Genomic DNA, 27,254 nt, shown 5'->3' on the forward strand with positions numbered 1-27,254 from the left:
GCCAATCTTAAAATACACAGAAGAAGAAGGATAACGCGAAGTGTTTTGGTACACATGGAATGCCGTAGCCGAAAACATGGCGACGCTATCGTTGGTTCGCCGTCCTGCGAGTGTCCTTCCAGCTGTTTCCAGTGAGTTATGTCAAAGAAACAGCCATTATTTACAGAAATAAACATTTTCAGGATATCCATGTAAATACCGACGTGTAAACGTACGCAGCACCCACGCAGGCTCAGTTTGACGTCTTACGCTCGGTTCGAATGACCTTGCTAACATATGGCACGCTAGCGGTATTTAGCTTTAGCTCACATTTTTTGTTGTTATTGTTTCCGCCATTAATTTGCAAAGTTACATTAATAACCAACACATAAATAAACACGCCAGCACCTCAGTCAGTGGGTGATTCGGTTTTTTTGTTCACGGAGGGGAAGAAACTAATTAAAGGAAGTTAATTAACCTCTCTCAGGAGGACGATGCCCCCTGCCAGCAGCTCTTGGACCGGTCCAACAGAGGAAGCTGCACCATGCCGTCATCCCCAAAGGAAAAGGAGGGCGCTCCTCTTCTAGCGGCGTAGCGGCCACGGTGTTCGGTGCCACGGGGTTCCTGGGCCGATATGTGGTCAACAGGCTGGGTGAGTAAATAAATAATTAATAAAAATACAATTGTAAGTGTTAGCTTACCATGCACGTCATTTTATACATGTGCGTCTCAATGAATTACAATCTGGTATCTTCCCCATGATTGTGCCAGACAGAGAGACAATTTAAAAGGCTCAGGAAAGCTTCACAGGTGATTTGAGTTAATGAGTTGATTAGAATATTGAACTTTTGCAGTTGTGAAATCTCATTGGCCAAATAAAAAATCGTCATGGTGATAATGATGTTGCAGAATTTAACATCTTGCATCTAAATCACCGCAGATATATGGTAGATACTTAATATTTGTTGAACTTTCTGCACGGTTACATCAAATGTGTTTCATGTGGATGAACAGGATCTTTAAAGTTCCTTGTTACCCCATTTGCCAAGGAATTCCCCACAATTTGCCAAGTGGTTAGCTGTTGAGGCAAAGACGTCATGGTAGAAAATAGGAGCCAGCTCACTTATCTTTAAATGTTAGAATGCTTATGCATATTTCTTAGTCTAATGGTGAATAAGTGAATTGTAAAGTCTATTTTTTCGGCGTTAGAAATGTATTTCCCACTAAAAATCTCCTGTGTTTGTTCACCTGCCCGATGATTTCCAGGTCGGATGGGTTCTCAGGTTATTGTCCCTCACCGGTGTGATCAGTATGACCTCATGTACTTCAGGCCCATGGGGGATCTTGGGCAGATCATTTTCATGGTAAGATGTAAATGGAAATCTAATTCAATTTCTAAATCTTTGATGATAAATGACATATTGGTGACATTCTGCTGTCTTGACTCTTCCTCTGCTTCAGGAGTGGGACCCCAGGAACAAGGACTCCATTAAACGGGCTTTGGAGCACTCCAACGTTGTCATTAATCTGGTGGGCAGAGAGTGGGAGACGAGGTATATTTTTCATTTGTTTTGAATGGTGTTTGACAAGAAACCCTATGTTACATTGTATTTGGAACATTCTGTTGTCATAGCAGCAGTGTTGTGTACGGTCACAGGACATTAGTACATGCAACACATGCTTTTCCTGATGCCCGTGTGCAATTTTAGATACAATATATGGTAAACGAGCAACAAGTGTTTCCTCTGTTTACCTTTTTTTTTTTTACGGTCCGACTCGTAGCCAGAGCTAAAAAACAAATTGCCAATATTTAGTGAGTAAAGGCCATACACATTCACCAACGACTCCTCCTTTTTCTACAGCAGCTGTCCTGTTCAGATATATTATAAACACAATTTTGCGATCAGGCTGTTCACACTTAATTTTATATGATGGTTATATAGATGCAGGTGCCAGGGGGAGAAATGTTAGGTGTTTTAATGCACGCATTTGTCTTCTGTCCAGGAACTATCGCTTTGACGACGTTTTCGTGAGCTTCCCTCAGCAGATTGCGAAGGCGGCCAGAGAGGCCGGCATCACCAAATTCATCCACATGTCTCACCTCAACGCCGACATACGCAGCCCATCCAAGTATCTGAGGAACAAGGTAGTGGGTCGCATCTTTAGATACTGGATTTCTCTTACCAGTCTGAAGCGAATTGCTGGGGGGGGGGTTAAATATACACTCATTGTAATTACTGATGTCTGCAAACATTACAAAAAAGTGTTTCGCAATTTTGATTGGAAATTGATTAACACTTGAGCAATGTGCCGTTTCTGCAGGCTGTGGGAGAGACGGCAGTGAGAGACGAGTTTCCCGAGGCTATCATCATGAAACCCTCTGAGATGTTTGGGAGAGAGGATCGGTTCTTCAACTATTTCGCAAGTAAGAGATGAGAGGGAGAGAGAGAAGTATCTGTGTGATGGGGGTAAACGTAACGCCCCTTTCACTATACAATTTTCAGTTGTTAGAATTAACCCCTTCCTAATAAGCATGCATAATGGTACAACACCACTTGTGCTGTTTTATAGTATCTGCTCTTTCTGTTGTCATAACCTATTTGAAGGTTTGGAAGCCTCGTAGTGTCAAATTTTACAGATCTCTTAATTTTCAAGGCTATTAATAAATACCTAATAAAGACCTTGTTGGCGAAAGAGCAATACTACTTAGTTTGAATTCCACATATGAATAGGAATAACACTGAAATAGTAATTCCTGAATGAGACTCTAGAGGGTGCTGTGGAATGCCTTTACACCGCTGCAGCAGCAGAGTGAGTCTGTCCTGCTTGTTCTCTGCCTCTCTAATGAGGTCGCTGGTCGTGGAAGCGGCCACTATGACATTAACCTTATGCGTTTCCATTCAGACATGCGCTGGTTCGGCAGTGCTGTTCCACTTATGGCCATGGGGAAGAAGACGGTGAAGCAGCCAGTTCATGTAAGTTTGTTGAAGTTTGTTCGATTTATTATCAATTAAAAGTTTTAGCAATCGCCTTTCAATTGTGAATGTGCATGTAGAGAGAAGTGATCCTCTAACTTTTGGCAAGTGGAACCGGAAAGCTGTTCCTTCTTCGCCAGGACAAAACCACAAAAAAAAATCGAAAATGGAGCATCAGCAGCCTATGTAACTAATAACTGTACTGTACTTGCTATTGTCTTATTTATTTCTCAATGTAAAGTATATCGACAATACTTGTCATCATCAAGGCATAGCAAAGTAGCATCAAGGCTACGATTGGAATACAAAGTGTTGATGCATCTAATTAGAAGACACATTGCCTTAAGATCACTCCGTTTGAGAAGACTACTACTGTATATGTGGTAGACAGAATTCACTGTCGGTGAATCAAAGCGAAAGTATCCCATCATGCATCACATATAAAGTACAGCAAGTGAGTCGTATCGATTTATTGGTTTATCCGGTGCTTTATCACTGCAAACGAACCGCTGGAGCGATTGCAAACGGGCCAAGCAACCCGGTCAGGGATCAATTAATTTGGTCCAGACCCGAGTGTGATTGCCGCGTTCACATATACCCAAAGGGACAGTCGCGGGTTCTGAATCCTGATTTAACGATTACCCCGGGAGTAAAGCCTGCAATCCGCTGGTGGTGGTGTGGTCATAATGTCACTCGCTAATTTTGTTATTTCTCCCTCAGGTTGTGGACGTGGCCAAGGCCATTGTCAGCGCTGTCAGAGATCCTGATGCAAACGGAAAGACGTATGCACTTGTTGGGTGGGTGTCTAATCATTTTAACTCTTTATTTGGAACTCCTGGAACTCAATGTAGCTTAATTTGAAGTGATGAGCTTTCAAATGATCAGAGCAAATGAAGAGGACTGGAGTCACTCTAGACACCAGTCTTGTTGGTTTTAGAACTTCTTGCAGAAATGCTATTAACAGTGCTTTTAAGGAGAAAGAAAGAATTTGGAATAAACATAAATCAACGCCCTTTGGAATAGTTAAAAAATGTATTGATAATTTTGAACTATACTATAAATATGAATATATACGAAATTGTATCTTGTGCTATTAATAATCACAAGATACAAAGACATTTAGCTTGTATAGGTTTTATAGCCAAAAATAGACAGACAAAAAATTAACAGGATGCTTTTGCTGTTTCCTTTTGTCCTTTTAGCCCCCACCGCTATCTCCTTCATGATCTGGTGAAGTACATATATGGAGTGTCACACAGGCCTTTTGTGCCCTACCCCTTTCCCCGTCCACTTTATCAGTAAGTGTCTTTTTCATGGATTTTGGTTCACATCATGAGAGAAAGAGCACAAGAATCGGTGTGACCCTTCCACTTGTATCTTCTTTTTTCAGCCTTGCCGCTAAGTTTTTTGCATTGAACCCCTTTGAACCCTGGACAACCCCAGACAAAGTTGATAGGGTAAGAAAGCACTCATGCACACGCACACTTGGAAACAAACACACAGAAATCCGTTGTATTGCGGTTTCTTTCTTTCTTTTTCAGTTCCACACAACAGATATGAAGTACCCAGGACTTCCTGGTCTGGAGGATCTTGGCATCACTGCATCCACTGTTGAACAAAAGGCGATCGAGATTCTGCGTCGCCATCGCCGATACCGTTACCTGATGGCAGTCTTGGATGAGACAGAGCCAGCCAAGACTGTCAACTATTAAATCTCTCTTTGAGGTTTGCAGCATCCCCATGACTGCTGCAGGATGCAACGCACTCTAAATTCATAATATTCTGTACATAAATTAATAAAGGACTATCCTGTAAAGACGTTTATGTATCGAGTCATTATCTTGTTAAGTGTCTTCCTTCTTTCTTTAGTTGGCATTTTCTACTTTCCTGTTCTGATATGGCATCAATACATCATAGACGTGATTAGATATATGATCTCTTCCAAAGTTCAGTCCTTGGGTCCTGATGAAAAAACATGTTGATGTTGTGGGTTGGGCACCCAAACTCCAGCGCAGAGCGGCATCTTTATCCAAGCGTGCTTGTCCTTTCAGCTCCTCCTTTTTCACAACAGCCAGCGCATCCCCTCAAACCAGTCCCACAGGTTCCCCAGGGGCCCAGGTGCTCAACAACACAGGCAGCACATTCTCAGCATATTATCACACCTGTGCTAATGCGAAAACAATCTGCAAACGTACGGCTCCATGGAGCGGTGAGTTTGCATTGAGAAAGCAACCGATAAACCAATAAATACGACTCACTTGCTGTTGCTTGCACATACAGTACATATACTGTATGTGATGCACGATGGGAAACCATCAGTACATACTGCTTACCGCATATACAGTAGTAGTCTTCTCAAACGGAGTGTATTCAACATGAGTGAAATATGTCAACGTTAACCCAGCACAATTTGTGGAAACTTTACTTTTGATGGTCACATACAATCACTGAATCATACCAGACAGCACAGGTAGAAAGTTTTCTCCATTTAAATGGGCTGAATGGCAGATTATAAGCTTGTAGATGCCTGTGACACTAATTAAAGAAATAAAACAACAAACTAAAAATGCGGTATAAGCTCAGTGTAAAATAGGTTTTATTAATTAGGTCATGCCCTAACTGCTGGGTGGAGTGGCTATCAAACCCTCACGGGCAGTAGAAAGTGATGTGCATGATCTCACTGGTTGAGCCAGTTCTGCATTAACTCACTGCACTTCAAGGATCGAAGTGCTAGAGCCCTTCTATTTTCTTTTTTTTTTTTACCGGAAACAGACGCTGCAGCCGAAATGGTGCAACGTGCAAACGTAAAATTTGGAGACAGAGCGATCGAACATGAATCTATCCCGAGGACAAAAATGACAACCATCAGGGGGCGTTAAAGTGAAGAAACACGTAATGGTTTGTAACTTGCAAATTGGAAGGCTCCTAGCTAAATCAACTATATCAACGCATTCGATCAATAGATAGAATACAATTGGCAAAGGCCAGGCCTTTTTCTGCCAATTGCTTTTTACACAAAAAACAGGAGAAGTCCTTTTTCTTCTGCTCTCTCATTTCTCCTCCTGTGTTTGTCCCGCACATGAGACAAAGTGACCCGCATGATCCAGTGATCTATCGTTATCGAACGAACCGGCTCAAAGACCAAACTCTTTAAGGTGGACGATGGGATCTGACTGGTTGAGCCAGTTCACGAAGAATTATGAATGAATATGAGGAACTGGCTCAACCAGTCAGACCTTACATACATCTTATTTGCTCTCAATGCACTCTAGTGAGATTATTGTGACAACATTTGTGACGATGAGAGAAGTGCGGTGCCAGCGGCTGCTCCTCATTTTGGGCTTTTTGGGGTTGATATTATTAATTTTAAAGACTGGATATGAACATCAGGCGGCCTCTGACAAACAACAGGAAGCTCTACACATGATTGGAAATTTTCGACAAGAAATCAGTGAGTTGTGGCTATGTACAAATATTTAGGACGATGATTATGATACTTCTTATTATCCAAAACATTGTGTAGGTAGCCTGTACTACTTTGAGTAACTCTTACGTCCTCAAGACATTCCTATAAATGAAGGTGAGAGGGTGATTTGTAGTAGTTAATTGAATTGTGTATGAAAGTTGTCTTTATGAGAAATGGATGTGAAAGGCACTATTATTTGAGTCGCTGCATTTGTCTTGTGATGATAATGATTTATGACCTTGAACATAAACACGTCTGCTTTGTCTCTCTCTCACTCTCTACTGATCTGTTAAAATATATAAAGACACTGTCCTCAAAGCATTAGACCAAAAGCAAAATACTGTGATGGAAGTGATTGAACAACAAAGAAAAGCTGCAGAGCAAGTCCAAAGGTTACAACATAAAGATCAACTGGAAGCAGACAGCAAGGTCCAAAAGGAGGTCCAAAAGTTACAACAAAAAGATCAACTCGGAGCAGCCAGCAAGGACCAAAAGGAGGCCCCCAAAAAGAAAAAACTCTTCCCTTTGTCCCCCCTATTCAAAACTTGGGGGGAGGATCTTTCTGAGGAAGACCAAATTCAGGCTGAGGCTTTGTTTGAGAAGTATGGTTACAATACTTTTCTCAGTGATCGGCTTCCACTTGATCGAGTTCTTCCAGACACCAGGGTTCCAAGGTATGCTTTCACTCTGCCCTGGTTATTGTTTATCAGTTCATCAGTTCACTAACCAGCCTAACATGTTTGTTCCTAAACAGGTGTTTGAAAAAGACTTATCCAAAGGACTTGCCAAGTATTGGAGTAGTGTTGATCTACCTGAATGAGGCGTTATCTATTCTCAAACGAGCCTTGCGCAGCATCATTGACCGCACCCCTAAATACCTGCTGAAAGAGATCATTATGGTAGACGATGCAAGTACTGAAGGTGAGTTTGTGTTAATGTGACAATGTTATTGCAGAGCCCAACCCTGCTGCCATTGTTAATACTTGATTTAACCTTTAGCCAGATGTGATGCTGGGGTGTGTGTAATCAGAGTTGCCCTGAACACGATCATGAAAGTCATTGTGAGTAACAATGGAGAAATATTATTTTATAGCCCCTCAAAGATCAGACATTAAAACATTTTTTTGGTCAAAATGTGAGACTTGAAATGTCTGACTTCTTACCTTCTGCTGCCATGTGGTGGCAGTCTGTCGGTAAATGCACTTGGGAAAAGCACAAACTTGTGACAGCAGAAAGCCACAACTGTCAAAGGTTATGTGGAAATAACACAGGACTGTGGTTGCATCAGTGTTGTTAGTTCGATGATCTGGTAGGTAGAGTTTTTACAGGTTTACATCATACAACAGTGCAGGCAGCAGAAAAAATGCAAAAGAAAAGAAAAAAGGGGGGAGATATGGGGAGGGAGAAAGGAGAAAAAACTGAAAGAAGAAGAAGAAATCCCCCCCAAAAACCCGAAGCCCACCCCCACCCCAACAGTAACACACCCCCACATTCACACACACCCATCCTAGCCCGCCTCCAATAAAGAAAGTATTTGGTGTTCAAGTTTCCATCATCAAGTCATTGCTGTTGCATAGCCTGTAGATCTGTAAAGAAGGAAAGAAGTGGTTGCCATTTGTGTCCCCTCATAGTGTAGTGGATTTTCCAGAGTTTGATTAAAAAACCATGCGTCTTTTAAACATTGTGAGATAGAGCGAGAGGTGAGAGGTTACCACTGCAAAAGCAGGCACCGTCAAGCAAGCTGAGAGGTAAAACTGATCATTTCCTTTTGCAGAGTGTAAGTTGATGTGGTTGAAAGGTTCGCACTGCGTTATTAGTATGGTGGACATTGTGTTGAAGTAACCGGATGAAGAAAATGTGTAACCTGGGGCAGAGAAAAAAAGTTCTGGCTTAGGTTACAGTGTGGGTTCGAACATCTATCACATTTGTCCTCTACTTCTGTGTACATTTCAGACAATCTTGATTTGGAGAAGTAGACCCTGTGTATGACTTTAAACTGGATGAAAGTGAGACAAGCACAGTATGAGACAGTGTGTAGAGACAGTAGCGTACTTACTTATTTAGACTTATTTAGATTGGTTCCTTTAGGTCCAGGATGCGGCAACAGATCTCAGAGATGGTCCCTCTTAGTGGTGTCCTGAACGTTAGCAGGTCTTCCCACATTAGTTGAGGAGGAAGAGAGGAAGAAGGGAAGTTTTGAAAATTGTCAGGGACCAAAGGGAGATGCATTTGCAAATTTAAGAGTATTGAGAACCACTGGGTTTTTGGTGAACTTTGAGATCTTGGTTGGGAGAGAGGAGTATAAAAGGGTTGCTACGGAAGAGGAATTGCAGCAGGATTGGGCTTCGAGCCTGTGCCAGGCTAGGTCAGGGAACAAGATGAATATTGCATGTAAAAAGTTTAATGAATGTGAAGAAATCATGTAACAAAAGTGAATTCACCTTTGAGAATTCACCTTTCAGCTTTTTCAGACTTTTATCAAAAAATGTATTTTACATGTGCACAATGCAAGAAAGTACTCGACCCCTATAAAACGTCACCATGAAATTATATATACAGGGTATCATTGTGTTCATTAGATATTGTGTGATGAAGAAGGAGGCCTTCTCTAATCAGCTTGTGGGCAGATAATTTGTGGCCATATTTTCCCCCTTTAAATTTGATATAGAGTACCATCTAAAATGATTTGTCTCTTACCCCAAATTAAACGTGTCATGACGCTTTCTTTCATTCTGGTCCTTTGATTTTACAAACACTGTTCTTCACTGATATGGCTGTAGGTGCCTTTGTGTACAGTATATACAGTAAATCCACTCTGTTATTCTCTAACCTCAAGATACTATATCTATGCACATTTTCCTGTCAAATCAGAGGACCTGAAGGGGGATCTTGACATATACATAAAGTCTCTTGAGGAGCAGAACCCAGGTCTCAAGATTACAAGAGTGAGGCATACCGAGCAGAGAGGTCTTGCTCAGTCCAGAGCCTCTGGATGGAGTGCTGCTACTGCCGACGTGGTCGCCATTCTGGATGCCCACATCGAAGTCCATGAGATGTGGTAAGAATATGGCAAAGAGGCTCCTGTTAAATTCTTTATTTGAAAGATTGTGTGGCACTGATTCTTGGAGATGCTGATTTAAAAAAGGCACAAAAGTGGAGCCAGAAGTGATACTTGTACTTGAAAGGCTGGGTCCAAATTCAAAAACACTTTCCCGTTGTAGTCACAAGATTTCTTTTACAGGTGTGCATCAGCTGCATGTGTAAACTCCTCTCCTCCTCTCTCCTTCTAGGGCTGAGCCCCTGCTTACACAGATCAAGGGAGACCGAACAGTGGTGGCATCCCCTGTGTTTGACAGAGTCAACTATGATGACCTCCAGGTTTTTAAATACTTTCCTACAGCACAGGCCTTTGACTGGAATTTGTGGTGCTTGTATGAAGCCTTTACACCCGAGTATTACAAACTCAATGATGATTCATTGCCTGGGAAGTAAGTTCATGTGAAATGCATCATTGTTTTAACTGTAAATATTGATGTGATGAGCATTTTAAATAACTGTATTATTTGATAACTCATGACTTGGTTGGTGAGCCAGGAATTCTGAATCAGTGGCTTCTATTACGTTGTTTAGCAGTGATACTATGTGTTCATGATATTGTTTTCCTTCAGGAGTCCATCGGTCATGGGAATCTTCGTTGCTGATAGGAAGTTTCTAGGGGAAATTGGAGTCCTTGATACCGAAATGAAAGTGTATGGTGGGGAAAATGTTGAGCTGGGAATTCGTGTAAGTATAGACAAAACTCTACATCCACTTTGGAAACCACTGCATGAGAGGTTTTTATTTTTAAATTTTGGTGTCGTTTTATCGAAGGTGTAAAGTTTATTTTGTGCATTGCTGCCGTTACAGGTGTGGACATGTGGAGGGTCTGTTGAGATTGTCCCATGCTCTAAGGTTGCCCACATTGAGAGGGCCCACAAGCCTTACATGCGTGACCTGTCACACTCCATGAAGAGAAACTCTCTGAGAGTCGCTGAAATCTGGATGGATGAATACAAACACAATATCAATTTGGCTTGGGATTTGCCATTTGAGGTATTTACCAATTTTCTCCTCCACAGACACACTGGATACAAAACAAGCATACAACTCAATGCTCCTACAACAGGATACTTAAGGAATTCTTTAGATCTACATACTTTATTGCTTAGCACTTCATTAAGTGAGGTAATTGAACCTTCTGTATTTAGAAGCTGTCACAAGCTCATCGTCATCAATCATCATCAAAACCACCAGGTTCAGGAACAGCTCTTTCCCTACACCTGTCTCCCTGCTCAACCCCCTTCACAAACATACATGCATACTCACCAAACCATATCCTCCATCCCCTCACACACACACATTCACCCACTCACTCATTTAATGTAATCTAATCATGTCAAATTCTTTGTCTCTGCAGAATCACGGGATTGACATAGGGGATGTCTCTGAGCGCAAGAAACTCAGAGAAAAATTGAAATGTAAGCCTTTCAAATGGTACCTAGATAATGTGTATCCTATGTTGGACTACTGGGAAGATCTACTTGCCTATGGAGGAGTAAGTGTGGTTTTATATATTGTGTATCTCACAAATGTACTTGTGTTCCATCATGAATTTTCAATGATTTATTAGTTTTCACTTGATTTCAATTCTCAAATGTATAGCTTAGGAACCTTGATGCAGACAGATGCATAGACCAAGGTGCTGTGCCAGGTCACACACCCATCGCCCACCACTGCTACTACTATAAACCTCAAGTAAGTCAGGCAAGATAAGGTGTTATTTGTAAATGGAAATGTGGCCCCCTGTAAAAGATACTGACACTGACCTTTTTCATGATTTCAGGCCATCTTTTACCGTGCAAATGGTGAGCTTTACGTCGGCGGCATCAAATCTCACAAGTACAGTGACAACCGGTGTTTGACCGACCCTGCCGGCAAAGAGAACGAGCCCGGCCTTTACAACTGCAAAGAGGCGACACAGAAGGGGATGGGGATTTACTGGGACTTCAGTCAGGTACTGCAACATAAAACACTTTCACAGTTTTTTGGCAAATATTAAAGCAAGTAATTTAAAAGTCAGTGTAGAGTTGGAACTATTGGTGATTAGTCCGGCCTTTGTGATATTAGGTCTCACCTTTTGAAATTCTTAGGATGAAAAAAATGAAAGTTACCCAGATGAGAAAAATGGCTGTCTGAATATTATGGGAGGAAATACGTCAATGTTCTTGATTCTTCTTCTCCTTTTTCTAGGGCAAAGAATTTAAGAACAGAGCGACACAAAGGTGTTTGGAGGTGAAAGACTACAAACTTGTACTACAAGAATGCACTGGCCAAAGATGGGAAGCTAAATCTATAATCAAACCTTTTTGAAGTGTGTATGGTCGACAATAAAGTGACTGCCAATAATACAGTAGTATATGAAATTTGGCAGCTTGCTCCATCTCTAATGTCAGGATGGCTGGTAGGTATTGTGTTTTGGTAACAGCACAATGGAAGACCAAACTTCTAATCAGCATCTCGACACGACACAGTAAGCTATCTTTTTGGAGGTCAAGGTCTAACTGCAGTCATGACACATTACCAAAAGCTAAATTATGTAAAACTGCAAGAGTTAAGAACTCCAAACTGCAAAACAGAAAAATAAAATATTTTAAGATTGAACTCTGAAATTACTGAACAAAACAAAACATTTAGATTTAAAGTTAAAATATATATAATAACACTATTTATCAGTACTAGTGATAGATTTATTTTGTTTTACATTTAGACAGTTGAATTTACAGCACAGTAACATTAACAACGTTTGGTCGTTAAAAATACAGAAGGAAACTGAATTCTAGTAAAAAAGATACAGATTCAGTACAATAGATTGATTTATTTTATAAAAACTAAAATTGTGTTGACAGTATAAGATGAGATTTACTATGTTTAGTATTGTTTATGGGGTATTTTGTTAATGCTTTTGTATTGAAATGGGTGGGCCGCACTTCAGGTGACTGATGGGCTGGCAGATAGGGGTGGCTGGTGGTTTGTACCAGAGGAAGAGACACAGCGTTCTATTGTTTGTCTGTTTGTTTGAATGTGTAAAGAATGCAAATAAACAATACAGAAAATCAACATTTGCCTGAACATTCAAATCTTTTGAACCCTGGACACCCCAGACAAAGTTGATAGGGTAAGAAAACATTCATGCATATGCACACTCGGAACAAACACACAGAAATGTGTTGTATTGCGGTTTCTTTCTTTCTTTTACAGTTCCACACATCAGATATGAAGTACCCAGGACTTCCTGGTCTGAAGGATCTTAGCATCACTGCATCCACTGTTGAACAAAATCTAGATTCTGTGTCTGTCAACCATAAAACTTTTTTCTCCCCGCCAGAATTGACCTAAAACAGCTGAAATGGTGCAACCTGCAAACGTGAAATTTGGAGACAAATGACAACAAAATGACAACCATCAGGGGGCGCTAAAGTGAAGAAAAACGTAATGGTTTTGTAACTTGCAAATTTGAAGGTATAGGCCAGGTCTCTTTCTGCCAATTGAAGCAAGCTCTTTTAGGTGGACGATGGGATATGACTGGTTGAGCCAGTTCACTGTCACAAAGGACGATGAATAAAAGGAACTGGCTCAACCAGTCAGATCCTGTATATATCTTTTTTGCTCTCAATGCATTCTAGTTAGATTATTGTGACAACATTGTGATGATGAGAGAAGTGCGGTGCCAGCAGCTGCTCCTCATTTGGGGTTTTTTGGGGTTGATATTATTAATTTTAAAGACTGGATATGAACATCAGGCGGCCTCTGACAAACAACAGGAAGCTCTACACATGATTGGAAATTTTCGACAAGAAATCAGTGAGTTGTGGCTATGTACAAATATTTAGGACGATGATTATGATACTTCTTATTATCCAAAACATTGTGTAGGTAGCCTGTACTACTTTGAGTAACTCTTACGTCATCAAGACATTCCTATAAATGAAGGTGAGAGGGTGATTTGTAGTAGTTAATTTGAATTGTGTATGAAAGTTTATGAGAAATGGATGTGAAGTGTCACTTTTATTTGAGTCGCTGCATTTGTCTTGTGATGATAATGATTTATGACCTTGAACATAAACACGTCTGCTTTGTCTCTCTCTCACTCTCTACTGATCTGTTAAAATATATAAAGACACTGTCCTCAAAGCATTAGACCAAAAGCAAAATACTGTGATGGAAGTGATTGCACAACAAAGAAAAGCTGCAGAGCAAGTCCAAAGGTTACAACAAAAAGATCAACTGGAAGCGGACGGCAAGAACCAAAAGGAGGCCCCCAAAAAGAAAAAACTTTTCCCCAAGTCCTACCTATTCAGAACTTGGGGGGAGGATCTTTCTGAGGAAGAGCAAATTCAGGCTGAGGCTTTGTTTCAGAAGTATGGTTACAATACTTTTCTCAGTGATCGGCTTCCACTCGATCGAGTTCTTCAAGACACCAGGGATCCAAGGTATGCTTTCACTCTGCCCTGGTTATTATTGAAATCAGTTAACAGGTTCATTAACCAGCCTATCATGTTTGTTCCTAAACAGGTGTTTGAAAAAGACCTATCCAAAGGACTTGCCAACTATTGGAGTAGTGTTGATCTACCTGAATGAGGCGTTATCTATTCTCAAACGAGCCATGCGCAGCATCATTGACCGCACCCCTAAATACCTGCTGAAAGAGATCATTATGGTAGACGACGCAAGTACTGAAGGTGTGTTTGTGTGAATGTGACGATGTTATCCCAGAGCCCAACCCTGCTGCCATTGTTAATACTTGATTTAATCTTTAGCGTGATGTGATGCTGGGGTGTGTGTAATCAGAGTTGCCCTGAACACGATCATGAAAGTCATTGTGAGTAACAATGGAGAAATATTATTTTATAGCCCCTCAAAGATCAGACATTAAAACATTTTTTTGGTCAAAATGTGGGACTTGAAATGTCTGACTTCTTACCTTCTGCTGCCACGTGGTGGCAGTCTGTCGGTAAATGGACTTTGGAAAAGCACAAACTTGTGACAGCAGAAAGCCACAACTGTCGAAGGTTATGTGGAAATGACACAGGCCTGTGGTCGCATTAGTGTTGTTAGTTCGATGATCTGGAAGGTAGAGTTTTTACATGATGACATCAAACACCAGTGCAGGCAGCAGAAAAAGAGCAAAAGAAAAGAAAAAAGGGGGGAGATACGGGGAGGTAGAAAGGAGAAAAAACTGAAAGGGAAGAAATCCCCCCCAAAAACCCGAACACACACCCATCCTGGCCCGCCTCTAATAAAGAAAGTATTTGGTGATCAAGTTTCCATCATCAAGTTATTGGTCTGGCATAGCCTGTAGATCTGTAAATGAGGATATAAGTGGTTGCCATTTGTGTCCCCTCATAGTGTAGTGGATTTTCTTTGTTTTGATTAAAAACATTCAACGTCTTTCAACCATTGTGAGATAGAGCGAGAGGGGAGAGATTACCACTGCAAAAGCAGGCGCCGTCTAGCAAGCATAGAGGTAAAACTGATCATTTCCTTTTGCAGAGTGTTAGTTGATGTGGTTGAAAGGTTCGCACTGCGTTTTTTGTATGGTGGACATTGTGTTGAAGTAACCGGATGAAGAAAATGTGTAATTTGGGTGTGTAGAGACAGTAGTGTACTTACTTATTTAAGAATTAGATTGGTTCCTTTAGGTCCAGGATGCAGCAATAGATCTCAGAGATGGTCCCTCTTAGCTGCGTCCTGAACGTTAGCAGGTCTTCCCACATTAGTTGAGGAGGAGGAGAGGATGAAGGAGAGTTTTGAAAATTGTCAGATGCAAAGTGTCTGATTTTGAGAAAACAATTGGTTTGCAGGTAAGCTCTGTTGCCGTCCGAATACAGATCAAGGAAACATTGTATGCCTTTGTGATGCCATACTGAGAAGGAAGAGTCCAAGAATGAGGGAGAGAACAGGTGGTTTTTGCCGACTGGACCTAAAGGAGATGCATTTGCAAATTTTAAGTGTCTCCAAAATTGATACCAAATCTTATAGTATTGAGAACCACTGGGTTTTTGCTGAACTTTGAGATCTTAGTTGGGAGAGAGTAGTATAAAAGGGTTGCTACGGAAGAGGAATTGCAGCAGGATTGGGCTTCCAGCCTGTGCCAGGCTAGGTCAGGGAACAAGATGAATATTGCATGTAAAATGTTGAATGAATGTGAAGAAATCATGTAACAAAAGAGAACTCCCCTTCGAGTATTCACCTTTCAGCTTTTTCAGACTTTTACCAAAAAATGTATTTTACGTGCTCACAATGCAAGAAATGGAATGGATTGCATTAGTCTTTGGAGTCAAGGTACTCGACCCCTATAAAACGTCACCATGAAATTATATATCATATATGTATCATTGTGTTAATTAGATACTGTGTGATGATGAAGGAGGCCTTCTCTAATCAGCTTTTGGGCAGATAATTTGTGGCCATATTTTCCCCCTTTAAATTTGATATAGAGTACCATCTAAAAGGATTTGTCTCTTGCCCAAAATTAAACGTGTCATGTGGCTTTCTTTCATTCTGGTCATTTGATTTTACAATCACTGTTCATCACTGATATGGCTGTAGGTGCCTTTGTGTACAGTATATACAGTAAATCCACTCTGTTATTCTCTACATTACATTACATTACATTACGATCATTTAGCAGACGCTTTTATCCAAAGCAACTTACAATAAGTGTGTTCAACAAAGGTAGATAAAAGAACTTCAGGTCACAAGAAACTAAACTCAAGATACTGTATCTATGCACCTTTTCATGTCAAAACAGAGGACCTGAAGGGGGATCTTGACATATACATAAAGTCTCTTGAGGAGCAGAACCCAGGGCTCAAGATTACAAGAGTGAAGCATACCGAGCAGAGAGGTCTTGCTCATTCCAGAGCCTCTGGATGGAGTGTTGCTACTGCCGACGTGGTCGCCATTCTGGATGCCCACATCGAAGTCCATGAGATGTGGTAAGAATATGGCAAAGAGGCTCCTGTTTAATTCTTTATTTGAAAGATTGTGTGGCACTGATTCTTGGAGATCCTGATTTTAGAAAGGCACAAAAGTGGAGCAAGAAGTGATACTTGTACTTGAAAGGCTGGGTCCAAATTCAAAAACACTTTCCCGTTGTAGTCACAAGATTTATTTTACAGGTGTGCATCAGCTGCATGTGTAAACTCCTCTCCTCCTCTCTCTTTCTAGGGCTGAGCCCCTGCTTACACAGATCAAGGGAGACCGAACAGTGGTGGCATCCCCTGTGTTTGACAGAGTCAACTATGATGACCTCCAGGTTATTCAATACCTTCCTACAGCACAGGCCTTTGACTGGGCTTTGTGGTGCATGTATGAAAGTTTTACACCCGAGTATTACAAACTCAATGATGCTTCATTGCCTGGGAAGTAAGTTAACGTGAAATACATCATTGTTTTAATTGTAAATATTGATGTGATGAGCATTTTAAATAACTGTATTATTTGATAACTCGTGCCTTGGTTGGTGAGCCAGGAATTTTGAATCAGTGGCTCCTATGTGTTCATGATCTTGTTTTCCTTCAGGAGTCCATCGGTCATGGGAATTTTCGTTGCTGATAGGAAGTTTCTAGGGGAAATTGGAGTCCTTGATACCGGAATGAAAGTGTATGGTGGGGAAAATGTTGAGCTGGGAATTCGTGTGAGTATAGACAAAACTCTACATCCAAATCCTACATGTGACGATAAAGTCACAGTCAAGTCAAGAACTAGTGTTCTTTTTCCTCATGTTAAAACTTCAAAGTGGATGGTATTTATTGTGCATTGCTGCCGTTACAGGTGTGGACATGTGGAGGGTCTGTTGAGATTGTCCCATGCTCTAAGATTGCCCACATTGAGAGGGCCCACAAGCCTTACATGCCTGACCTGTCACACTCCATGAAGAGAAATGCTCTGAGAGTCGCTGAAATCTGGATGGATGAATACAAACACAATGTCAATTTGGCTTGGAACTTGCCATTTGAGGTATTTACCAATTTTCTCCTCCACAGACACACTGGATACAAAACAAGCATACAACTCAATGCTCCTACAACAGGATACTTAAGGAATTCTTTAGATCATGGTACCTTATTGCTTAGCACTTCATTAAATGAGGTAATTGAACCTTCTGTATTTAGATGCTGTCACAAGCTCATCATCCTCAATCATCATCAAAACCACCAGGTTCAGGAACAGCTCTTTCCCTACACCTGTCTCCCTGCTCAACCCCCTTCACAAACATACATGCATACTCACCAAACCATATCCTCCATCCCCTCACACACACACATTTACCAACTCACTCATTTAATGTAATCTAATCATGTCAAATTCTTTGTCTCTGCAGAATCACGGGATTGACATAGGGGATGTCTCTGAGCGCAAGAAACTCAGAGAAAATTTGAAATGTAAGCCTTTCAAATGGTACCTAGATAATGTGTATCCTATGTTGGACTACTGGGAAGATCTACTTGCCTATGGAGGAGTAAGTGTGGTTTTATATTTTGTGGATTACACAAATGTACTTGTGTTCCATCATGAATTTTCAATTCATTTATTAGTTTTCACTTGATTAAAATTCCTTAAATGTATAGCTTAGGAACCTTGATGCGGACAGATGCATAGACCAAGGTGCTGTGCCAGGTCACACACCCATCGCCCACCACTGCTACTACTATAAACCTCAAGTAAGACAGCCAAGATAAGTTGTTACTTTGTAAATGGAAATGTGGCCCCCTGTAAAAGATACTGACACTAAACTTTTCTATGGTTTTAGCACATGTTTTACCGTGCAAATGGTGAGCTTTACATTGGCAGCATCAAATCTCACAAGTACAATGACAACCAGTGTTTGACCGACCCTGACGGCAAAGAGAACGAGCCCGGCCTTTACAACTGCAAAGAGGCGACACAGAAGGGGATGGGGATTTATTGGGACTTCAGTCAGGTACTGCAACATAAAACACTTTCACAGTTTTTTGGCAAATATTAAAGCAAGTACTTTAAAAGTCAGTGTAGAGTTGGAATTATTGGTGATTAGTCCGGCCTTTGTGATATTAGGTCTCACCTTTTGAAATTCTTAGGATGAAAGGAATGAAAGTTACCAAGATGAGAAAAATGGCTGTCTGAATATTATGGGAAGAAAAACGTCAATGTTCTTGATTCTTCTTCTCCTTTTTCTAGGGCAAAGAATTTAAGAACAAAGCGACACGAAGGTGTTTGGAGGTGAAAGACAACAAACTTGTGCTACAAGAATGCACTGGCCAAAGATGGGAAGCTAAATCCATAATCAAACCTTTTTGAAGTGTGTATGGTCGACAATAAAGTGACTGCCAATAATACAGTAGTGTATGAAATTTGGCAGCTTGCTCCATCTCCAATGTCAGGATGGCTGGTAGGTATTGTGTTTTGGTAACAGCACAATGAAAGACCAAACTTCTAATCAGCATCTCGACACGACACAGTAAGCTATCTTTTTGGAGGTCAAGGTCTAACTGCAGTCATGACACATTACCAAAAGCTAAATTATGTAAAAATGCAAGAGTTAAGAACTCCAAACTGCAAAACAGAAAAATAAAATATTTTAAGATTGAACTCTGAAATTACTGAACAAAACAAAACATTTAGATTTAAAGTTAAAATATATATAATAACACTATTTATCAGTACTAGTGATAGATTTCTGTTGGTTTACATTTAGACAGTCAAATTTACAGTACAGTAACATTAACAACGTTTGGTCATTAAAAATACAGATGAGAACAGAATTCTTTTAAAATCAAAAAAAAAAAATGTTATTCATTTGATTATAAGCTACAGATACAGTACAATAGACTCATTTATTTACAAAAACTAAAATTGTGTTTAAAAGTATTTATGCTGATTTGACAGGATATACTGCCATGCAAACTACAATGTTTTTAACAGATTTAAATTGTACAGAAAAGAGGTTTTTGTTACCATTTTACATTTAGTATGACAGTGAAGTTCGCTCAGCCACATTCTTCACATAATATAAGCATAGTGGTATTGTTAGAGCTGTGTTTGTGTTGATTTGTGGCTGAGTTGCTTGAGATGGAACCACCTTTATTATGATTGAAAATGAAATTAAATGAAATTTTAATGTTAAATTGCAATTGTAAATCTTTAAAATGGAGGCAGCACAAATGAAGCACTAACAAACGTCACTATTTGTTCATTATTTAAAGAATGTGGCTGAGCCAACTTCACTCTCATGAGTTCAAGGGGCAACCAAAACATTAGGTGCTATTTAGAATTTTCATATTTCTAAATGTAATTCGTAGCATTTTATTTGTTAATTTCTGACAGATGTGGAATAAGATTTACTTTGTTTAGTATCGTTTATGGAGTATTTTGTTAATGCTTTTGTATTGATATGGGTGGGCCGCACTTCAGGTGACTGATGGACTGGCAGATAGGGGTGGCTGCTGGTTTGTACCAGAGGAAGAGACACAGCGTTCTATTGTTTGTCTGTATGTTTGAATGTGGAAAGTATGCAAATAAACAACACAGAAAATCAACATTTGCCTGAACATTCAAATCTTTTGAACCCTGGACACCCCAGACAAAGTTGATAAGGTAAGAAAACACTCATGCATATGCACACTCTGAACAAACACACAGAAATCCGTTGTATTGCGGTTTCTTTCTGTCTTTTTCAGTTCCACACAACAGATATGAAGTACACAGGACTTCCTGATCTGGAGGATCTTGGCATTACTGCATCCTGTTGAACAAAAGGCGATCGAGATTCTGCGTCGCCATCGCCAATACCGTTACCTGTTGTACATTTTTGTCAACCGACTGTTTCCAGTTTGTGGGTGTGTGTTGAAGGACGCCAGTATCTATCACCTGAAAGAGAGTAGACAGTAAAAGATATGATCAGGCAAGACATGTTGTCATATTTGGGCCTAACGGGTTCATTACAGCAGAGCATGTATGTTCCGCAAAGCAATCATCAATGAGGCTCCCAAGAAAGTTCAGTGGACAGAGGACCTGAAACATGCATTCTGCCACATCAAGGATCTGCTCTGTACAGCACCAGCCCTGGGTCTACCAGACTTTAAGCTGACATTTCTTCTCTATGCTGCTGAAGATGGAACTACTGCCTCTGCTGCTCGGGAATTGGTGTTATACTGTTACAGCTCGGCCACACTATTGTGTCCTTTCAACATAACCTCTGATGGCTGTGGCTATCTGCTGCCGCTCTGTTTGTCATCCCATTGTCTTAATTAACATGAATATTACAGTATACAGGCTGTTTCTCTTCCTTTCGCCCCCCAGTATGTTAAAAACTAAAATAATCTGTAAATGGCAATGTGCTAGACACACATGGATGGAACAAACAGAAAAGTGACAATGTGGCTTCGCTCCTTCCATTTTGGTACAGAACAAAATTATCCATCACTAACAACGCTATTATACACAACCTGGCTGTATAAGACATTAGCCTGAGACACTTTGTCCACATGTGTATCACATTCCCAAGCTCCCAATTGTGGTGGAAATTCCCACAATTGAGAAGACTCCTAAACAGACAAATCAGTTTAATCCTTTACACTACAGTGGGTCAGTTGTGGTTGCTGGACAGAAAAGACGACGATACAATACAGTTATCATTGCAAAAGGTGAAGCGACCCTACATGCCAAGTAAACACATTAAACACATAAAATGCTCCATTCACAGATCACGATACAAAGAACGATGAATATGAGGAACCAGCTCAAGCAGTTAGATCTTTTACATGGTTTCTGCACTGACTGCACTTCAGTCAGATTATTGTGACAACGTTGTGACTATGAGGGAAGTGCGGGCCAAGTTGTTGCCCCAGTATGTTAAAAACTAAAATAATCTGTATATGGCAATGTGCTACACGGGGGGGGTATACAGTCGGCTTCACTACCATGTAGTGAAGCCAACTGGCCACAACACCGGCTTGCACGGGGCTTCCTCATAGATTATGCAATGTAGGAAAATTACAACTAGCGCAGAGTTTTCCTCTTTTCACCTTATCCTGGATCCGTTCAGGCGGGCCGGTATTTTTTCCTGTTTAAATCTGACTGGTTGAGCCACTTCGACGTCATGAAGAACGATTTATATGAGGAACTGGCTCAACCAGTCAGATGTGTATATCCTTTTTGCACTCACTGCACTTCAGTCAGATTATTGTGACAACATTGTGAAGATGAGAGAAGTGCGGGCCAAGTCACTGATCCTTATTCTGGGGGTTTCGGTGGTGATATTTATCATTTTAAAGATTGGATATGAATATCAGACGACCACCTCTGCCAAACAAGAGGCAGCTCTACACGTCATTGGAAATGCTCAACAAGAAATCAGTGAGTTATGGCTATGTACAAATATGTATTTGTTATTGTCATTATTTATTGTAAATGTAGCCTGTACTACTTTGAGTTAATGAAATGAAGGTGAGAGGGTGATTTGTAGTTGTCATTTAGTTTAAGGTTTCATTTTCATTGTGTATGAAAGTTATCTTTATGAGAAATGGATATGAAGTGTCAGTATTATTTAAGTCTCTGCATTTGTCTTGTGATGATAATGATTGCTGAACTTTGAATGGGTCTGCTTTATCCCTCTCTCTCATTCTCTCTCACTCTCTACTGATCTGTTAAAATATATAAAGACACTGTCCTTAAAGCTTTAGACAAAAAGCAAAATACCATGATGGAAGTGATTGCACAACAAAGAGAAGCTGTAGAGAAAGTCCAAAAACACCTAAAAGACCAACTGGAAGCAGGCAGCAAGGACCAAAAGGAGGTCCAAAACTTACAACAAAAAGATCAACCGGAAGCAGACAGCAAGAACCCAAAGGAGGCCCCCAAAAAGAAAAAACTCTTCCCTAAGTCCTACCTATTCGAAAGGTGGGGAGAGGATCTTTCTGAGGAAGACCAAATTCAGGCTGAGGCTTTGTTTCAGAAGTATGGTTACAATACTTTTCTCAGTGATCAGCTTCCACTCGATCGAGTTCTTAAAGACACCAGGGATCCAAGGTATGCTTTCACTCTGCCCTGGTTATTATTGACATCAGTTAACAGGTTCATTAACCAGCCTAACATGTTTGTTCCTAAACAGGTGTTTAAAAAAGACTTATCCAAAGGACTTGCCAACGCTTGGAGTAGTGTTGATCTACCTGAATGAGGCGTTATCTATTCTCAAACGAGCCATGCGCAGCATCATTGACCGCACCCCTAAATACCTGCTGAAAGAGATCATCATGGTAGACGACGCAAGTACTGAAGGTGAGTTTGTTAATGTGACAATGTTATCACAGAGCCCAACCCTGCTGCCATTGTTTTGTTTTTTTTGCAATTTGTTTTTATTGAAGCAGATATTGTACATGACATTGTGCATACAGGTGTAAGGTATCTTGGAGATCATTTTTTATAGAGAAAGAGGGGAAAGAAAACAACATGTGGCTTAAGTTACAGTGAGGCATCGAACACGTCTGTGTACATTTCCGCCAATCTGGCTATAGAGAAGTGGACCCTGTGCACAACCTTGAACTGGATGAGAGCGAGACGGGCACAGGATGAGGCAGAGTGCAGGTTGCGTATGATATCGTCCCACCAGTCTATGTCCAGATGGAGTTCGAGTTCGGTCTCCCAAGCAGCCCGTGTTTTCGAGTTAGATAGGTCCCCGAGGTCCAGAACACGGCTGTAAATCTCAGATATGGTCCCACATGGGGGGGCCCTGAACGATAGCAGGTCTTCCCACATGAGTTGAGGGGGAGGGGAGGGGAGGGCAGGGGAGGGGAAGTTTTGGAATTGGCTGCAGGCAAAGTGTCTGATTTGCAGGTACTTAAATAATTGGTTAGCAGGTAATCTGTGTTGAGTTGACAGCTTGGAGAAGCTGTTAAAACTGCCATCAGAGTACAGGTCAAGGAAACATTGTATGCCTTGGTGGTGCCATGCTGAGAAGGAAGAGTCCAAGAATGAAGGCGGTAACAAGTGGTTGTGGCGTACTGGACCCAGGGGGGAGGCGTTGACGAATTTAAAGTGTTTCCTGAATTGGTACCAAATCATTAGAGTATTACGAACAACGGGGTTCTTGGTGAATTGGGAGATCTTGGTTGGGAGGGACAAGTAGATCAGGGTGGTGGCGGAGGAGGGGAAAGAGCACGATTGGGCTTCAAGCCTGTGCCGATTGCTTTCTACACAAAAAAACTGGAAAAATCCTTTTTCAATCTAGTCACTGGAATTTTGACTTGGAGACATTAAATTGGTGTCAAACGATTCTTTGGAATGTTGTGTGAAAAAAATATTAAATGATTATATATTGAAGTATCATATGTTTTGAATTATTATATGTAAAATCATATTCATAGGGATATCATTGCGTTACTTAGATATTTTGTGATGAAGAATAAGACCTCACTAACCACCTTGTGGGCAGATAATTTGTGGCTATATTCTTCCCCTTTAAATTTGAGTCTGACCCAAAATTAAACGTGTCATGTGGCTTTCTTTCATTCTGGTCATTCGATTTTACAATCACTGTTCATCACTGATGGCTGTAGGTGCCTTTGTGTACAGTATATACAGTAAATCCACTCTGGTATTCTCTAAACTCAAGATACTGTATCTATGCACCTTTCCAAAACAGAGGACCTGAAGGGGGATCTTGACATATACATAAAGTCTCTTGAGGAGCAGAACCCAGGTCTCAAGATTACAAGAGTGAGGCATACCGAGCAGAAAGGTCTTGCTCATTCCAGAGCCTCTGGATGGAGTGCTGCTACTGCCGACGTGGTCGCCATTCTGGATGCCCACATCGAAGTCCATGAGATGTGGTAAGAATATGGCAAAGAGGCTCCTGTTTAATTCTTTATTTGTAAGCTTGTGTGCCACTGATTCTTGGAGATCCTGATTTTAAAAGTGGAGCCAGAAGTGCAATCTGTACTCATAATACTTGAAAGGCTGGGTCCAAATTCAAAAACACTTTCCCGTTGTAGACACAAGATTTCATTTACAGGTGTGCATCAGCTGCATGTGTAAACTCCTCTCCTCCTCTCTCCTTCTAGGGCTGAGCCCCTGCTGACACAGATCAAGGGAGACCGAACAGTGGTAACATCCCCTGTGTTTGACAAAGTGAACTATGATGACCTCACAGTTATTTCATACCTTCCTGCAGCACAGGCCTTTGACTGGGCTTTGTGGTGCATGTATGAAAGCTTTACACCCGAGTATTACAAACTCAATGATGATTCATTGCCTGGGAAGTAAGTTCATGTGAAATGCATCATTGTTTTAATTGTAAATATTGATGTGATGAGCATTTTAAATAACTGTATTATTTGATAACTCGCGACTTGGTTGGTGAGCCAGAAATTCGGAATCAGTGGCTTCTATGTGTTCATGATCTTGTTTTCCTTCAGGAGTCCATCAGTCATGGGAATTTTAGTTGCTGATAGGAAGTTTCTAGGGGAAATTGGAGTCCTTGATACCGGAATGAAAGTGTATGGTGGGGAAAATGTTGAGCTGGGAATTCGTGTGAGTATAGACAAAACTCTACATCCAAATCCTACATGTGACGATGCAGTCACAGTCAAGTCAAGAACTAGTGTTCTTTTTCCTCATGTTAAAACTTACAATATTCTCAAATGCTGTTTATTCTATATTTATAGTCAATAAGTTAGCAAATTGTATATGCATGTTATTGCCAAAGTCACATTCTTACCTTTCTCACTGAATGAAAATCAGAGTATAACGTGCTTATAAATGCACTGAATGATGTGTAGGATTTCTGGAGGATGAATGGACATGGCTCATTCCATAACAAATGCATTAGAGGTTATTTCAAATTTTGGTGTAGTTTTATTGGAAGTTTAGTGGATGGTATTTATTGTGCATTGCTGCCGTTACAGGTGTGGACATGTGGAGGGTCTGTTGAGATTGTCCCATGCTCTAAGATTGCCCACATTGAGAGGGCCCACAAGCCTTACATGCTTGACCTGTCACACTCCATGAAGAGAAATGCTCTGAGAGTCGCTGAAATCTGGATGGATGAATACAAACACAATGTCAATTTGGCTTGGAACTTGCCATTTGAGGTATTTACCAATTCTGTCCATCCACTGGATACAAAACAAGCATACAATTCAAGGCTCCTACAACAGGATACTTAATGAATTTAATTCTTTACATGTATGTACTTTATTGCTTAGCACTCACAAATCAAGTCACGTTATTGAACCTTCTGCATTTACAAGCTATCACAAGCTCATCATGTCAAATTTTTTTTTGCCTCTGCAGAATCACGGGATTGACATAGGGGATGTCTCTGAGCGCAAACAACTCAGAGAAAAATTGAAATGTAAGCCTTTCAAATGGTACCTAGATAATGTGTATCCTAAGTTGGACTCCTGGGGTGATCTACTTGCCTATGGAGGAGTAAGTGTGCTTTTATATATTGTGTATTACACATATGTACTTGTGTTCTGTCATGAATTGCCATTGATTTATTATTTTTCACTTGGTTTCACAACATATCATTCTCAAATGTATAGCTTAAGAATCTTGATGCAGACAGATGCATAGACCAAGGTCCCGTGCCAGGTCACACACCCATTGCCCACCACTGCTACTACTATGGTCCTCAAGTAAGTCAGCCAAGATAAGGTGTTAAAAGAAAAAATGTACAATAGTAAGAGTAAAAGATACTGACATTTCTCCTTTTCTATGGTTTTAGCTCACATATTACCGTGCAAATGGTGAGCTTTACGTAGGCGGCATCAAATCTCACAAGTACAATGACAACCGGTGTTTGACCGACCCCGACGGCAAAGCGAACGAGCCCGGCCTTTACAACTGCAAAGAGGCGATACAGAAGGGGATGGGGATTTACTGGGACTTCAGTCAGGTACTGCAACATAAAACACTTTCACTTTTTTTGGCAAATATTAAAGCAAGTAATTTAAAAGTCAGTGTAGAGTTGGAATTATTGGTGATTAGTCCGGCCTTTGTGATACTAGGTCTCACCTAAGGATGAAAGAAATGAAAGTTACTAAGATGAGAAAAATGGCTGTCTGAATATTATGGGAAGAAATACGTCAATGTTCTTAATTCTTCTTCTCCTTTTTTTTAGGGCAAAGAACTTAAGAACAGAGCGACACAAAGGTGTTTGGAGGTTAAAGACAACAAACTTGTAATACAAGAATGCACTGGCCAAAGATGGGAAGCTAAAACCATAATCAAACCTTTTTAAAGTGTGTATGGTGGACAATAAATTGACTGCCAATAATACAGTAGTGTATGAAATTTGGCAGGTTGCTCCATCTTCAGATCGATTTGCTTGCGCCATTTGGCCAATTCTTCACAGAGAAATGAGACTAGGAGCCTTCCTGACCAATGGAACATTTAAAGAGCAAGCGGTCAATTCAGGTCTGCAGCCTGTGTAAAGCAGTTAAATGAGCAGATACTGTTTTCCAGTGAGAATAAAGATATGATATAAGATTCGAGCTTTGTCCCAGTACATATATGACGTACAATACTAATTTTAGCCTTCCTGAATAGTTTACACACCATCGACTCAAAGAAAATGACAAAATAATAAAATATGATCCACTGGGTCTAGTTGACTCTTGTTCTATGAATCCTGTCAAAGGTTATTGATATAAAAGAAGAAGAAAAATGTAATTATTGATAAATGGGTGTGGGTGGGTATATAGGTATATTTTCTTCTTTCAACACATGGAATCTCATGGCGAAGGTGCTTG

General features: G+C 40.6%; 4 protein-coding genes and 1 long non-coding RNA gene across 5 annotated transcripts; 4 read left to right on the forward strand and 1 right to left on the reverse strand.

The window, feature by feature from the left end:
* ndufa9a (NADH:ubiquinone oxidoreductase subunit A9a) lies at positions 1 to 4,773 on the forward strand. The gene is made up of 11 exons (XM_076142540.1): positions 1 to 131; positions 467 to 631; positions 1,246 to 1,343; positions 1,441 to 1,532; positions 1,984 to 2,125; positions 2,302 to 2,404; positions 2,884 to 2,954; positions 3,675 to 3,751; positions 4,157 to 4,252; positions 4,345 to 4,411; positions 4,496 to 4,773. The coding sequence occupies exons 1-11, from the start codon at positions 77 to 79 to the stop codon at positions 4,664 to 4,666; spliced, it is 1,137 nt and encodes a 378-aa protein (XP_075998655.1). The 5' UTR covers positions 1 to 76; the 3' UTR covers positions 4,667 to 4,773.
* Positions 4,774 to 6,217: 1,444 nt separating this feature from the next.
* On the forward strand, positions 6,218 to 12,576 carry LOC142991938 (putative polypeptide N-acetylgalactosaminyltransferase 8). The gene is made up of 11 exons (XM_076142131.1): positions 6,218 to 6,405; positions 6,725 to 7,094; positions 7,175 to 7,341; positions 9,292 to 9,478; positions 9,711 to 9,908; positions 10,089 to 10,203; positions 10,327 to 10,512; positions 10,877 to 11,014; positions 11,122 to 11,214; positions 11,303 to 11,473; positions 11,710 to 12,576. The coding sequence occupies exons 1-11, from the start codon at positions 6,255 to 6,257 to the stop codon at positions 11,827 to 11,829; spliced, it is 1,896 nt and encodes a 631-aa protein (XP_075998246.1). The 5' UTR covers positions 6,218 to 6,254; the 3' UTR covers positions 11,830 to 12,576.
* A 449-nt stretch (positions 12,577 to 13,025) lies between these two features.
* On the forward strand, positions 13,026 to 20,039 carry LOC142991939 (putative polypeptide N-acetylgalactosaminyltransferase 8). The gene is made up of 11 exons (XM_076142132.1): positions 13,026 to 13,320; positions 13,637 to 13,949; positions 14,032 to 14,198; positions 16,271 to 16,457; positions 16,690 to 16,887; positions 17,044 to 17,158; positions 17,296 to 17,481; positions 17,846 to 17,983; positions 18,093 to 18,185; positions 18,275 to 18,445; positions 18,682 to 20,039. Exons 1-11 carry the CDS (start codon positions 13,167 to 13,169, stop codon positions 18,799 to 18,801), a joined length of 1,842 nt encoding a protein of 613 aa, XP_075998247.1. The 5' UTR covers positions 13,026 to 13,166; the 3' UTR covers positions 18,802 to 20,039.
* LOC142991940 (uncharacterized) lies at positions 19,341 to 21,328 on the reverse strand. The gene is made up of 2 exons (XR_012961006.1): positions 21,162 to 21,328; positions 19,341 to 20,370 (listed from the first exon to the last, which is right to left on the reverse strand). It is a non-coding gene; the product is annotated as an uncharacterized LOC142991940 (long non-coding RNA).
* Positions 21,329 to 21,602: 274 nt separating this feature from the next.
* LOC142991908 (putative polypeptide N-acetylgalactosaminyltransferase 8) lies at positions 21,603 to 26,994 on the forward strand. The gene is made up of 11 exons (XM_076142081.1): positions 21,603 to 21,858; positions 22,164 to 22,530; positions 22,613 to 22,779; positions 24,143 to 24,329; positions 24,561 to 24,758; positions 24,915 to 25,029; positions 25,404 to 25,589; positions 25,792 to 25,929; positions 26,046 to 26,138; positions 26,228 to 26,398; positions 26,624 to 26,994. Exons 1-11 carry the CDS (start codon positions 21,618 to 21,620, stop codon positions 26,741 to 26,743), a joined length of 1,983 nt encoding a protein of 660 aa, XP_075998196.1. The 5' UTR covers positions 21,603 to 21,617; the 3' UTR covers positions 26,744 to 26,994.
* Positions 26,995 to 27,254: the final 260 nt, after the last annotated feature.

The sequence above is a fragment of the Genypterus blacodes genome, unplaced genomic scaffold (assembly GCF_046128005.1).
Source record: "Genypterus blacodes isolate CSIRO-AG114 ecotype Tasmania unplaced genomic scaffold, CSIRO-AGI_Gbla_v1 ptg000021l_1, whole genome shotgun sequence".
In the NCBI taxonomy this organism is placed as follows: Eukaryota; Metazoa; Chordata; class Actinopteri; order Ophidiiformes; family Ophidiidae; genus Genypterus; species Genypterus blacodes.

What these genes read in the sequence shown, in the direction of transcription:
- ndufa9a (XM_076142540.1), top strand. Translation starts at nt 77, where the DNA reads ATGGCGACGCTATCGTTGGTTCGCCGTCCTGCGAGTGTCCTTCCAGCT. An exon ending in TGTCCTTCCAGCTGTTTCCA is followed by an intron (nt 132 to 466) that starts GTGAGTTATGTC and finishes AACCTCTCTCAG; the next exon opens with GAGGACGATGCCCCCTGCCA. An exon ending in ATATGTGGTCAACAGGCTGG is followed by an intron (nt 632 to 1,245) that starts GTGAGTAAATAA and finishes GATGATTTCCAG; the next exon opens with GTCGGATGGGTTCTCAGGTT.
- LOC142991939 (XM_076142132.1), top strand. Translation starts at nt 13,167, where the DNA reads ATGATGAGAGAAGTGCGGTGCCAGCAGCTGCTCCTCATTTGGGGTTTT. An exon ending in ATCGAAGTCCATGAGATGTG is followed by an intron (nt 16,458 to 16,689) that starts GTAAGAATATGG and finishes CTCTCTTTCTAG; the next exon opens with GGCTGAGCCCCTGCTTACAC. An exon ending in TTTATTGGGACTTCAGTCAG is followed by an intron (nt 18,446 to 18,681) that starts GTACTGCAACAT and finishes TCCTTTTTCTAG; the next exon opens with GGCAAAGAATTTAAGAACAA.
- LOC142991938 (XM_076142131.1), top strand. Translation starts at nt 6,255, where the DNA reads ATGAGAGAAGTGCGGTGCCAGCGGCTGCTCCTCATTTTGGGCTTTTTG. An exon ending in GATGATTCATTGCCTGGGAA is followed by an intron (nt 9,909 to 10,088) that starts GTAAGTTCATGT and finishes GTTTTCCTTCAG; the next exon opens with GAGTCCATCGGTCATGGGAA. An exon ending in ATGTTGAGCTGGGAATTCGT is followed by an intron (nt 10,204 to 10,326) that starts GTAAGTATAGAC and finishes CTGCCGTTACAG; the next exon opens with GTGTGGACATGTGGAGGGTC.
- LOC142991908 (XM_076142081.1), top strand. Translation starts at nt 21,618, where the DNA reads ATGAGGAACTGGCTCAACCAGTCAGATGTGTATATCCTTTTTGCACTC. An exon ending in ATCGAAGTCCATGAGATGTG is followed by an intron (nt 24,330 to 24,560) that starts GTAAGAATATGG and finishes CTCTCCTTCTAG; the next exon opens with GGCTGAGCCCCTGCTGACAC. An exon ending in ATCTACTTGCCTATGGAGGA is followed by an intron (nt 25,930 to 26,045) that starts GTAAGTGTGCTT and finishes TCAAATGTATAG; the next exon opens with CTTAAGAATCTTGATGCAGA.